We start from the raw sequence: 11,892 nt of genomic DNA, 5'->3' as shown, positions 1-11,892 counted from the left end.
GGAGGTACCTGTTGTGACTATGATACTTGCTCCCTCCTTACAGCACAAGCCCTTCTCAAGCCAGTTACTCCTTCCCTCCCCTCCCGCCTGCCTCCTCCTTTAACCTGTGAGGGAAGGAGCTGCCGGGAGGAGGAGGAAGCACATGCTGCTTTTTCACTTATTCTGTCTTCCCCAACATTCAAAAATACTTATTTCAACTTTTAATGTCATAGTAAATACAATAAAATAAATTACGTACATGGCCATTCCTGTTGTAAAGTGGAAAATAGAACAGATTTATAGCTGAAGTTTATGAGATATTCTATGCTGCAGCCATGTATGTTTGTGTTTAGATTTTTGTTTCTGTTGCCAGAAGATTGTCTTTCAGTCCTTCATGCACCTTATACATGGGAAATCTGCTGTAGGGTATTCAGAGTTATAAGGTTGCTTAATGGCTTTGCCTGGCCTCCTTGGCAGGACTGATACATTAAAGTGTATGTGAAACTCCTTTACCAAGGACCTCTGTCTGCCTTGGCTGAGTACTCCAGAGTATACAAGCCCCACAGTGCTCCAGCCTTCCCTCCCACCCATTACCTGGCCCTCTGTTCCCATGCCGCTAGGCATTCCACTGGGTCACTCATTGCATATGCCATGGGTCACTTGGTTTTGAGGTCAGAATGAGAGGCACACAGTTGGCAGTGGCAGACATGCTGGGCTGTGCAGCAGGACACCCATGCAGGCAGCCGCTGTGTCACAAGAATGAAAGTATATTTTAATATGCGTTTTAAGGCTGTTAACCCCCAGGTCTGGTGCAGAACATGCTGGATATCATCCAGACTGCCCACACCAGAACTGGGATTTGTAACATATGTCATCCAAACAGGATGACACCAAAATGGGGAATTGAACAGGCCTTTTGGCCTGTGCAGAAAAAAAAATCCAAGGGCTTCTTTTCCTCATTTCATCTTTTGTCCCCCATCACGCACACGAGTGGACATTTTCCTTTTCCAGACCTCTCATACAAAATTGTTTTTGTAGCATCTCCCTAAGCCTCACTTCATCCATCTTGGCTGTTGGCTCAGGGAATCCTGTCAGGCCAGTTTGCTGGACATTTTTAGTCAAATGCTAAAACAGTTTTTGTTCGTAACTGTTTTCTCACTAGTTTGAATACCTTTTATGGAGTGTTCCCCCCCACCCCTGCCCTTTTACAGTTGTGAATTTGTACTTGCTGGCAAGCTGCAAAATATAAACCAGAACATCGAATGACAATTACTGTGAAATAGTAAGATATTCCATAGTAACAAATTTGAGTTTAATGTGATGGGGTATGTCTCTTAACTATGACTAAGGTACCGCCACTGGCTCATAGGAATAAATTCCTACCTCCTGCCTTAGACGATATGCACAGTTAAAGATAGTCAGGTTTTTTACATGAAGAAGTTTAATTAACCTGGCAGATAGTGACACAGTGAAAGGATGTGTTACAGATGTACATAAACCTTTGGCTAGCTTGTTGACTTTGGCTAAGTGACGAGTTGTATCTAATGACTGTACTGTTTAAGGTTACTTATCTAGTAATACTGAGCAATGCCTGATTTCATTGCAAAATTCAGGTAACCACCATTTCTGGACTCTTGGCTTAAGTAAAATGCAAGAGTGCTAATCATTTTCACAAGAAGAAGTTTGAACTGGCTAGGTTACAGGTGATTATTCTACCTTTTCTCTCTGTTTCAGCTTCCAGAGATGCTTCATGGGGATGGCGACAATGAAGAGCATGGCTACTGTCCAGTGGGACAGTTTATCCTTCAGAATTTAGGATTGGTCATGGGATTTGCCATTATGCTGGTGATTGCCCTTTATGAAGACAAAATAGTGTTGGACATCCAGTTTTGACCATTTGCAGTACTTAACTGTGGTTACAACCACGTTACTGTATGGCTTTTCAGTCTGCACTGTTGTACTGTATGCACATTTGTTCCCAGGCAAAGCAGTATGGCGTGTGCTACCTTACAAGTAACAGTATTCTGGTGTCTGTATAAACAAGATCCTGCTTTCTAGCCAAACACACACACACACACACACACACAGCCTGGTTGAATGAGGTTCAGCTCCCCAAAGGTCAGATCTAGGTTTGATTTCATTTCTAATTGGGGCATGTTGGAAGCAGGAGATCTAACCCCAATGCTCAGGATGCTGTTAACAATTGTATTGGAGAGTCTCCCCTGCCCCTTGCCAGCTTACTGTTGCACTGTGCTATTGAGGTCAAATTGCTGACAAAGTCTTTTGTGTAATACTTAAGCAAATGTGACATGCTCACCCTCTGCCAAGAGCCAGAGCATGAAGTTCCAAGGTGTACCATCCTTGACAGGTGGCCCATAGGCTTTGTCACAGCTTCTGACCTCCCACCATGTACGCATACACAGAACAACAAGAAACAATCCAGAAATGCATGACTGGAGAGTATTCTGGGTGCTTGGGGTTGCATTTTCTTTTTAAAAAATATTTAAAATGAAGGGTTTCAAGCTTGTTACTTGTGAATTGCCTTTTGGCAGTATCAGGGGTGCATCCCTGCACCTCCCTGCTCTGGACATTGTTTCTTAATAATGTTCAGTCAGCTGTTCTGCACTGTGCTGAATGGTCAGTGACCAAAGTGAAACTATGTATTCTCTTGGATCAGATCTTTCACTTCAGTTTTCTCACCCTTCGCTCAGTCCTTTTAGAGGAAGAGTCTGGATCTTCAGCCCTCCAGAGGCTCCTGAACTGCATCTCGCAGCTTTCCTCACCATTGACTATGTCAGCTATGGCAGCTGGGAGTTGCAGTCCAACATCCTCTGGTGGGCTGTGTGATTTTTAACCCTATTTGAGAAGTTGGAAAAGTTGATTTGTTGAGGTGACAACATCCAGAAATTAACTTTTCCAAATTCAGCAGTCACTGAGCAGACCTTCTTACCTGCAGTCACTGTTGTCTCCTTTGTCTACCCCCATTAGCTCCGCAGTTTCAGGCTCCCTTGGGAAAGAGGACAACAGATCCAGGAACCTCTTTCCCTGGATGAGAGTCATGCCGTGGTGCATTGTTGTCCTTTGGAAGTCCAAGAAAGCAAGCTGAGGATTTCTGCCACAGGCTTTAGAGGGCTAGGTTCCCAACAGTTGGGGTTTGAGAGAGGTGACAGCTAGTAGGTATTTAATGTTGGCTTGTAGATTTTTGTTAGCAAAATGCCAAATTGTTGATACTGCTTTTGGACTCTTTCTTTTCCTCTTTCTTTCTTTTTCTCTTTGGTCCTTTTGTTGCATTACCATGCTATGTAGCAGTGCTACTCAAAACCTGAAATTGTGTTATTGTTTTCCTCCCTCCTATAATGAAGCGCATGCATTGGATTTCTTTGGTCATGACAGCCAAATTTGTTCTCACATTATAACCTTAAAATCCAGGCTGAGAAGAGCTGATCCAGTGCTCCTCAGAAGCAGTCCTGGTGACTGTTTACATAATTCCCCAGTACAGTTTTGAATGTATTACGTTGAATGCCTTGCCACCTTTGCTTCGAGCCATTGCTAGGACTTGGGGTTTCTGTAAATAAAAAGGCTCACTCTTTGGCATTGGCTACGCAAGCATTTTGGTTACTTTTTATTACACAGGGCTTGTTCCTATGTTGCTGCTGCAGTTAGGCTTTTTCTGTAACATAGGAACTCTGCGTCATCCAATTGAAAGGGCAAGCTGGGTACATTCTTGCCTCAAAGGTAACATCTTCCAGGGAATTAAAGTAACCCCGTTGCCTTGTTTTAGTCTCCCATGTTGACTGCAGAGTTCCTGTATTACTGAAACAGTATGGGAAGCATAGGTACCGCAGAGGCAATGTAGGAGCAAGTCTTTAGATTATAATAAAGCATGTTGTAGACTCATGGTGGATGTGGCTTGGGAGGATGGGCTCAGCCAAAAGCCTTAACCAGCAGAGATCAGCTTTAATACTACATTGTCCAGTGCCAAGCAGCTTATATTGCTAGGTACAGATTGGTCTTCTCTGTAATATGATAGTGGGCACTTGTAAGAAGTGCACACCCTGTTCATTTTCCTGTTTGATGCTAACACAGCCTAATAGTATTAACATTAGCATGGCAGTTGCTTTCTTCCAACATGCTGCCCTCTCTCAGTTCATCTCTTGATACAGGAGTTAAGCTGAGTAGGTACAGGTTGGCACTGGTAGTTAGGCTCATGTCAGGTAGCTCCTAAAGATGAGCTAGGTTGGGAAATGGAACAAGGCTTCATTCCAAATTAAAATCAGCTTTTCTTTTGGATTCTTCCAGTTCATTTCTCTTATCATTCCTCTTTTTTTTTAAAGAAAAATAATATGTGACCACTGTTGTCTACATTAAAGGTATGTTAAATGCCTTTTGTTAGGCCTCTTTTTATGGTGGTGAAGGTTGGAATAGTGTTAAGTGTTGACCATATTTTTTACCAGTTGGTGTTCAGACCAGGGCTCAAATCCTGCAAGCATTTACCATTCTGGGTCCTACTGAGTTGGTCTTGCCCTCCTCACTGCAGAGGGTACCCTTTTTAATGGAGCCAGAGAAAAGGACACTGAACTCGCGTTGAAATAAGTGGTACTTTCTCTTGTCTCTGGCTTGGAGATTCCAACTCCATTTTAATTAAATTTGCCAAATAAAAAGAAAGGTCATGGCATTGCTGAAGTGACTTTTTTTTTAGCCAAGAAAAACTTCTGAGGGATGGTGGGGTGGGAAGATCTGCTTTTTAAGGTTTATTTTTGTAATTATGAATAAAGCTTTCTCTACTTCAGGTAGTACCTTTCCCCCCATTTTGCTGGCATGTGGTATTGTATAATGTTGCCTTGTCTAGGGAAACAAAACAATAATTTCATTCTCAGTTACAAAAGTTGACCAAGATGCACAAGTTGAAGAGCGGTAGGATTTGCGTTTTCCTTCCCAATGGGATGCGTCCTTGTTTTTTGCATACACGGTGTGTTATACTTTGTGAAGAGTCAGACAGCAGTCATGGCTTCTTCTGTTTCCTTGAGTACTGAAGTCCCAGAATATTTTGAAATGCGATAGTTTTAATTCACATTGGGGGCAGTTGGGATTCCGCTACATTTCTACCTGGCTTCATCATTCCATTCTGCTGGAGTCCAGTCTCATTTAAACATGTACTTGTAGGAGGACATAAATGTTACTTGTATTTTACAATGCTGTCACTGTGTGACATCCCATGTTGATCACACTGCACTCAATCAGCTGTGATAATTATTGCTTAGAAAATGCTGTAGGTATCCTAGGAGGCAGTGTGACTTCTTTCCTTATGGTTAAAACAATGTGATTATGGTCCTGAAAGATATTTGAGATATCAGCTGGGGTGGGGGGTGGTGTTTTTTGTTTGTTTGTTTATATCAGAATCCATTTTTTAAAGAAGAAAAAAAACCTATCAAGCTGGAAATGATGAGATGCTGTTTTTGTTCATTGTCAACAGTGTTGTGTTCATCTTATGTATGTTCCTTATTCCTAAGGAACGTACAGAAATAAAATTATTGAATAAGCAAATCTGTTGGCTGATTTTTCCAAGGTCTTTCAAAGGAACATTCTTTTACTGGTTTACTTTTTATTTACAAACTCAAAAGATACAAATCGTGTGTCTTTAACAACTCCCAAAGGTTTGAATTTCTTCAGAAAGTAGAGTTTGAAAAAAAACCATTAAAGTAGTAGGATCAGAAATCAGTCTCTCTGCCATAGCTTTGTCTGGGTTTATGAGTTAAGCTGACATAAAAGTGCCACCCCTCGTCCAATCCAGTGTTCCTCTGGTTTATCTGAAGGAAGAATCATTGCAATCACAAAATTGGTGGAGTGGCCAGTAGTGGACAGAGTTCCTCTTCTTTCACTTGTCTTGTACACTGGAGCTAAGTAACTGGGTCTTTCAGGAATGTCTAACCTTCTGCAAGGCTTTAGCCACATCTGCAGGGGAAAGCACAAAGGGCCCTGTCATCAGCCATGTTGGATTATGTACAATTTGCTAAGCAAAAATAACATGCATGCAGACACAACATCCCTTCTTCTACACTGAATAGAGCATTCTTCATGCAGCTCTGGCCCATCGCTAAATCCAAGAGCTAGTCCCATCTAGAGCAACCCCATTGAATCAGTCACTGAATATGAAAATCCTGGCTGGTATCCTGGTCAGTATTTAGAATGTCGAAAATCAGATTCATGATTTTTGTGGGTTTTTCGGACTGGAAAGGTAACACAATATATATAGCCAAGTCCTTTCCAGGCAAACATTTTCTGAAGATGCCAGCCACAGATGCTGGCAAAATGTCAGGAAGAAACTCTGCTAGAACATGGCCACATAGCCCAAAAAACCCACAAAGAACTATGGATGCCGGCCATGAAAGCCTTCAACTTCACATCAGATTCATGACATCGTAAATTTTGAAATTCCCATTTAAGGTCATTGCACCATTGCAATGACCAAAAGGAGCTTCCAAAACCTACCTCAACAGTCCCCATGACACAAATTTTTGAGATGCTGAGGAACAGGGACAGTGAGTGAAAAGTATGTGGCAGTGAGGCACTTTGTGACAGACAACCACTAGGTCCTTGGGTCTAGCTATAGCAGCCTGTTGCCAAGTCCTTCACTGCCAGGAAAGGGCTAGATATTACTACTCATTCCCTGCCACTCCCAGCTTCCCTACATTTTGTAAACACAATGTTGGTTGGAGAGACCTGGTTTCTAAGGTAGATGCAAGTTGAAAAGAAACCCACAAAATGCAGTATCTTGGCCTCCCATGGATTCAGTAGGTTTACTTTAGATTACTGATTTGTTTTAGGCCTAAAAACGTTTAACCTTGTTATGTGCTCTCGGCTATTACAGCATAATTTTAGAAGTTACAGCCAGGTCACACAGGAACCTTGTACATGGGAATTACTGGAGTCCAGTATTAATCTGCATGTATGAATCATAGAATCGTAGAGTAGGAAGAGACCTTGAGGGCCATCCAGTCCAACCCCCCTGCCATGCAGGAACTCTCAGTCAAGCATCCCTGACAGGTAGCCATCCAACCTCTTTAAAGACCTCCAAAGAAGGAGACTCCATCACTCTGAGGAAGTGTGTTTCACTGTCAGACAGCCCTAATGTTGAGCTGGAATCTCTTTTTGTGTAGCTTGCATCCATTTTCCAGGTCCTGTTCTCTGGAGCAACAGAAAACAAGTTTGCTCCCTCCTCAATATGACATCCCTTAAAATATTTAAACAGGGCTATCATATCATCTCTTAACCTTCTCTTCTCCAGGCTAAACGTCCCCAGCTCCCTAAGTCGTTCCTCATAGGGCATGGTTTCCAGACCTTTCAGCATTTTAGTCGCCTTCCTTTGGACATACCTTTGGACCATTGTTCATTAGTTTGACTACTACAATCCAGTTTGTTTCAGTGTTTAATATTCAGCTGCAAGGTAGAGTAATGTTGGTATTGGCTAATGAAGGGGCTATTACAATAAATGACTTTTTAAAAGAGACATCATACCCCCTGGAACACATGTGATCTCATTTGATTAGAGGCGAAGCAGCATAAGGTTTGCTTAGTATTTTGGATGGAAAATCACCAGGGATCTCCAGGTAAAGTTAGGAAAGAATCCTGCCTGAAACTGGAGAGATGCTGCCAGAACACTGGACAAATGGACCAGCGGTCTGACTATACAACAGCGTCCTGTGAACTTGCATGTATGAGTTATCCTGTTTCAACCCAATGCCATGCCAAATAGTTCAATGGAATTTACAATGCTAGCACAGATGCATAGGATAGGACTGCAGCCTATGAGAGCAAGCTTAACCATCTACTGTACTCAAAAGGAAGTCTCCAGTGAGTTTGATACAAGTATAATTAAACTAGTGTGCTCTTTACTCAATTTAAGATTTATAATGTAAATACTAACCACTGGCATGTTATCATAAAGGATTTTGGGATATGATTCTCCTAATTTCTTAGTCTTCCTGTTCCAGCGAGCACCATCCAGGAACAAGCCATAAACGTAGACACCTACATTTATTTAGAAAGAAACAAGAAATAGTACACCAAATGGCAAAGCAAAGTAAAGGACACATATACTGTATATACTCGACTATAGATCAACCTCAGGTATACAGTAATTTAAGGTCAGATTTGGGGGCCAAAATTATGGATTTTGATATAACTCATGGATAGGTCGAGGGTAAAACTTAGGGGCATGTAACAAAGGATCAAAAGGATGAAGAAAAGGAAAACAATGCCAAAGAACATACAAAATTCTAACAGGCATCACTAGGTTCATATTAAAGGCTGGATGGATAAATGAATAGAGGTGGGTCTGTGCTTCCAGGACATTATGCTGTTGCCTTTCACCAAGGGATGATTCTCTTTTTATATAAGGGTTAAAATACAGTACATTAACATAAGTCAATTTAGAGTTTTTTGGGTCAATATTTTTTACTAAAATGTCTACTTGTCCAGGAGTATAGACAGTAGTAGCTGTTAGAAGGGCAGGGTCTCTCAATAGCTGTCGTGTCATCAAGGATTTCACAACTGCTGTATTGCTACAAACAGCTGCCAACGTTTTCCAAGCATGCATTTCATCATTTCCACTGATTCTAGAAATAAAACCGAAGCATTGGACTGTGGTGTAGTTGACTGGGTGAGCAAGAGATAAAGACCGAGCTCATATTTACAGATTGTAGTAGCAGTATCCGTTAAGTTTGTTATGAGCTTTCAGGTTAGTTCCAACTGATGGCAACCTTATCATGGGGTTTTCTTGGCAAGATTTATTCAGAGGGGGTTGTCGCCTTCCTCTGAGGCTGAGAGAGTGAGACTTGCCGCTGGGTTTCCATGGCTGAGTGGGGAGTTGAACCCAGGTCTCCTGGAGTTCTAGGGCAAAACCTTGTTAGTGACACATACAGGCATACATTATTGTATGCACATAAAGTGAATTGTCATAGCTAGCTGATGGTGTACTCCAAGTAGCAGAAAAATATCCAGTGCCTCTGCAGTTGCACTGCATTTGCACAATAGACTGTTAACCATGCAAACTGATCACTTATCCACATGCACTGCTATTTTGTTTCATAGGTAATAACAGCATAACTGTGGACATCAATGCTACCATAAAACAATGGAGGCTCTCCGCCCCGTCCAACATTCAGAACAACTACTGGTCCTCAAGTATTGGCATAGCATTAGAATTGGATCCAATCATCAGATGACCCCCTGCTAGTTTGATTTGGGGACAGGGGGGTAGCATCACATTTCGTATGGCTGCAGGCCACTGCATGAATCCCTTGCTGCTAGGGGTAAAATTGGACCCACAGCATCCAGGATGGGTATATTCTTACAGGCTTTCATTCCCAGAACCCTTAAAGGGATCCCCAAATCTTGGAGGAGGGCATGTAGGCGCCATTCGCTCCTAAAACAGATCTGATCCAATGCCCCACACACCATAGAGTTAATGGCAAAGAAAGTAAACCAAAAAGAGCCTGAAACCTCACATGATTTAGAGAATTCTGTAAACACACATTACAAAAGGAGCAGGAAGCTGCCTCATCTAGTAGAACAGGTAGGAATACACATGTTCAACAAATCCCTGCTCAGCCTTGAAGCTCTGCAGGTGACTTTGTACCAACAACTCCCAACCTAACATCCTAATCTAAATTATGCTGTGTTGGAGAACAAGTGGGACAGCATTTCCCCCCCAAATAGACACCCTTACATCCAGGGTATGCTACCAATATGACCATTACAGATTAAGAAAGGTTTGGTGGTACATTCACCATCTTCAGGAGCATGTTTGTATTCCTTGTCTTCCAGGACTTCATAGTCAAATCCTAACAGGTCTATTGGGATGGTGTATTTTCTGGCAAAGTTCTGCTGGGCACCAGTTAAGAAGGCTTGAGTGAAGAAAAATCCTGAAAGCCAGAACATTGGAGGAGTTCCATTCTCATACCATGTCTGCAACAACAGCAAGAGAGGGTGAAGGAAAATATTTAGTAGAAAAATTACTTTCGTGCAGAATCAAAGAAAGGAAAAAAACCACACACACATTGGCCAAGCTTGTTATGCTCACCTGCAAGAATTTCAGTCTGGTAAGAAAATCATTCACATAGCTGCCAAGCGGTTTGAGGCTGGGATAAGACTTACTCATCCACATGCCTGGAATCTTGCCCTTCAAAATGCTGTTTACCACTTCTTCAAGTTCTGCCGACATCACCACCAGTCCCTGGATGAGAGACACGTGAAAGAGAACAACATATTAGTGGGCCCAGTTTCTCACCTTACCAGGCAGTTTCTCAGCCTCCTCAAGCTATTTCTTTGGATCTGTTTAGCCCATTTCAATGGCAACCACTCACAGTAGTGTAAAACAGTTGCTACCCAGAGATCTACCTGTCTTACAAGCTTGCACTCATGTATTCAAAATAATCTTATGTTGTACCAGTAGGCAAGGATGCTTGATGATATGGCTGTAACATCAACTAGTGATGCCAGCCCTGTTCCATTTACACTTGTGCAAGGCAAAACTTACTTGGAGTTCTCACTTTTGTGCAACACTTGTAACACAGGTGCATGGCTATCTGCGGCTCTTCTGATGTCAGTCTCCAGTTCCACTCAGTCCCTCTCAGCCTGGCTACTAATGAAGACTCATGGGAGTAGCAGTTCACCAAATATCTGGAGCAGCCAGATCCCTGCCAGATTAGAACTCTATCTCATACATACACCATGAGTTTTATCTGATTTAGTTGTACTTTATTCAACATGTTTATAGGGGACGGGTTGTTGTTGTTATTATTATTATCATCATCATCTCCTCCTAGATCCTTGTAAAAGGAGGAGTGAGCAATTTGTAGACCTTTAGATGTTGCTGGACTGCATCTCCCATAGAAGCATAGCCAGGGATGAAGAGTGATAGGAATTGCTGTTTTTGTTCAGGTTGCACACTTACAGTTGAGTTGCAGCCACTAGTAGTAGTATGAGTACTACTAGAAGTAGCTATCACATAAGGGGGGCGTTACAAGAGCTTTCCTGGCTGCATGGGGGCCGCAGATGCTTGTAACATCTGTAGCATGTTATGCTTTTCAGTTCCCCTTTTCTCATTTCCAGATCAGCAGCATTACATTATGCAGCACAGCATATTGGTTAGGAACGGATGCTGCTCACAAGCAACTGTTAAGGGCAGAGCTCAGGCATTACGATGACACCACCAGCTAAAAAGAGCAATTGGCACATTCCCAGAGGCATCCGTGACACTAATGGGAGTTGACAGCTCTTCTCACCAGTCAGCTCAAACTTTAACATGCCTTCCGGAACGGGCACCTCACCTTGATTGCTTTCTGGATGTTGATACAGGAGTCTCGTATTGTTTGCAGGAGTTTGTTAAATCGCCCCATCTCTTGGACAAGCACAGTGTTCATGCTCTGGGTGTAGGTGGTGGGGTATCTCCTCATGGCTGCTTCAATGTGAAAGTCATTGGGAAGTTTACTCTGGATGTCACTTGCCACCTCCCGAACAATTTCATCAGATGATTTAGCACCGGCACCTGACTCCCGAGACTGTTTTTGAAAAGGGAGAGATTAAACACAGCAAGGGCCAATTTGATACTTCAACGTAGCAAAGCCTAAGTAGAATTGATATAGGTTGTAGAACAAGACAATTTAGTATGATGCGAGATTAGGAAAGTTTTAAGTAAACACCCTTATATAATGTGACAATCTAAAAGAATCATACAAAAAACAGAGAAGGCAATTTCTTAAGATTACACTTACATATGTAATGAGAATTTGCTATTATTATTTTAAAATATATAAAAATATTTTTTAAAAAGATACTTCAACATAGTGAGATTTTATGAAGAGTGTATACTGGGTAGATGGGACATTATTTTGATCTAGCTAACTTAACACA

At 42.0% G+C, this 11,892-nt stretch overlaps 2 protein-coding genes across 2 annotated transcripts in view; one reads left to right on the top strand and one right to left on the bottom strand.

Annotated features, from left to right (window-relative positions):
• SLC39A10 (solute carrier family 39 member 10) overlaps window positions 1-5,523 on the top strand; it is a 64,263-nt gene extending 58,740 nt beyond the window's left edge. The window contains exon 10 of the mRNA XM_042446291.1: window positions 1,714-5,523. Coding sequence (XP_042302225.1) covers window positions 1,714-1,872 — 159 coding nt within the window. The 3' untranslated portion in view covers window positions 1,873-5,523. The remainder of the gene's footprint in view (window positions 1-1,713) is intronic.
• Window positions 5,524-5,532: 9 nt separating this feature from the next.
• DNAH7 (dynein axonemal heavy chain 7) overlaps window positions 5,533-11,892 on the bottom strand; it is a 175,346-nt gene continuing 168,986 nt past the window's right edge. The window contains exons 60-64 of the mRNA XM_042446266.1: window positions 11,310-11,540; window positions 10,061-10,213; window positions 9,768-9,945; window positions 7,904-8,007; window positions 5,533-5,931 (exon numbers count right to left, since the gene is read on the bottom strand). Coding sequence (XP_042302200.1) covers window positions 5,725-5,931; window positions 7,904-8,007; window positions 9,768-9,945; window positions 10,061-10,213; window positions 11,310-11,540 — 873 coding nt within the window. The 3' untranslated portion in view covers window positions 5,533-5,724. The remainder of the gene's footprint in view (window positions 5,932-7,903; window positions 8,008-9,767; window positions 9,946-10,060; window positions 10,214-11,309; window positions 11,541-11,892) is intronic.

This window comes from Sceloporus undulatus, chromosome 1 (genome assembly GCF_019175285.1).
Source record: "Sceloporus undulatus isolate JIND9_A2432 ecotype Alabama chromosome 1, SceUnd_v1.1, whole genome shotgun sequence".
Lineage (NCBI taxonomy): Eukaryota > Metazoa > Chordata > Lepidosauria > Squamata > Phrynosomatidae > Sceloporus > Sceloporus undulatus.
This window is presented reverse-complemented; position numbering and strand designations above follow the sequence as displayed.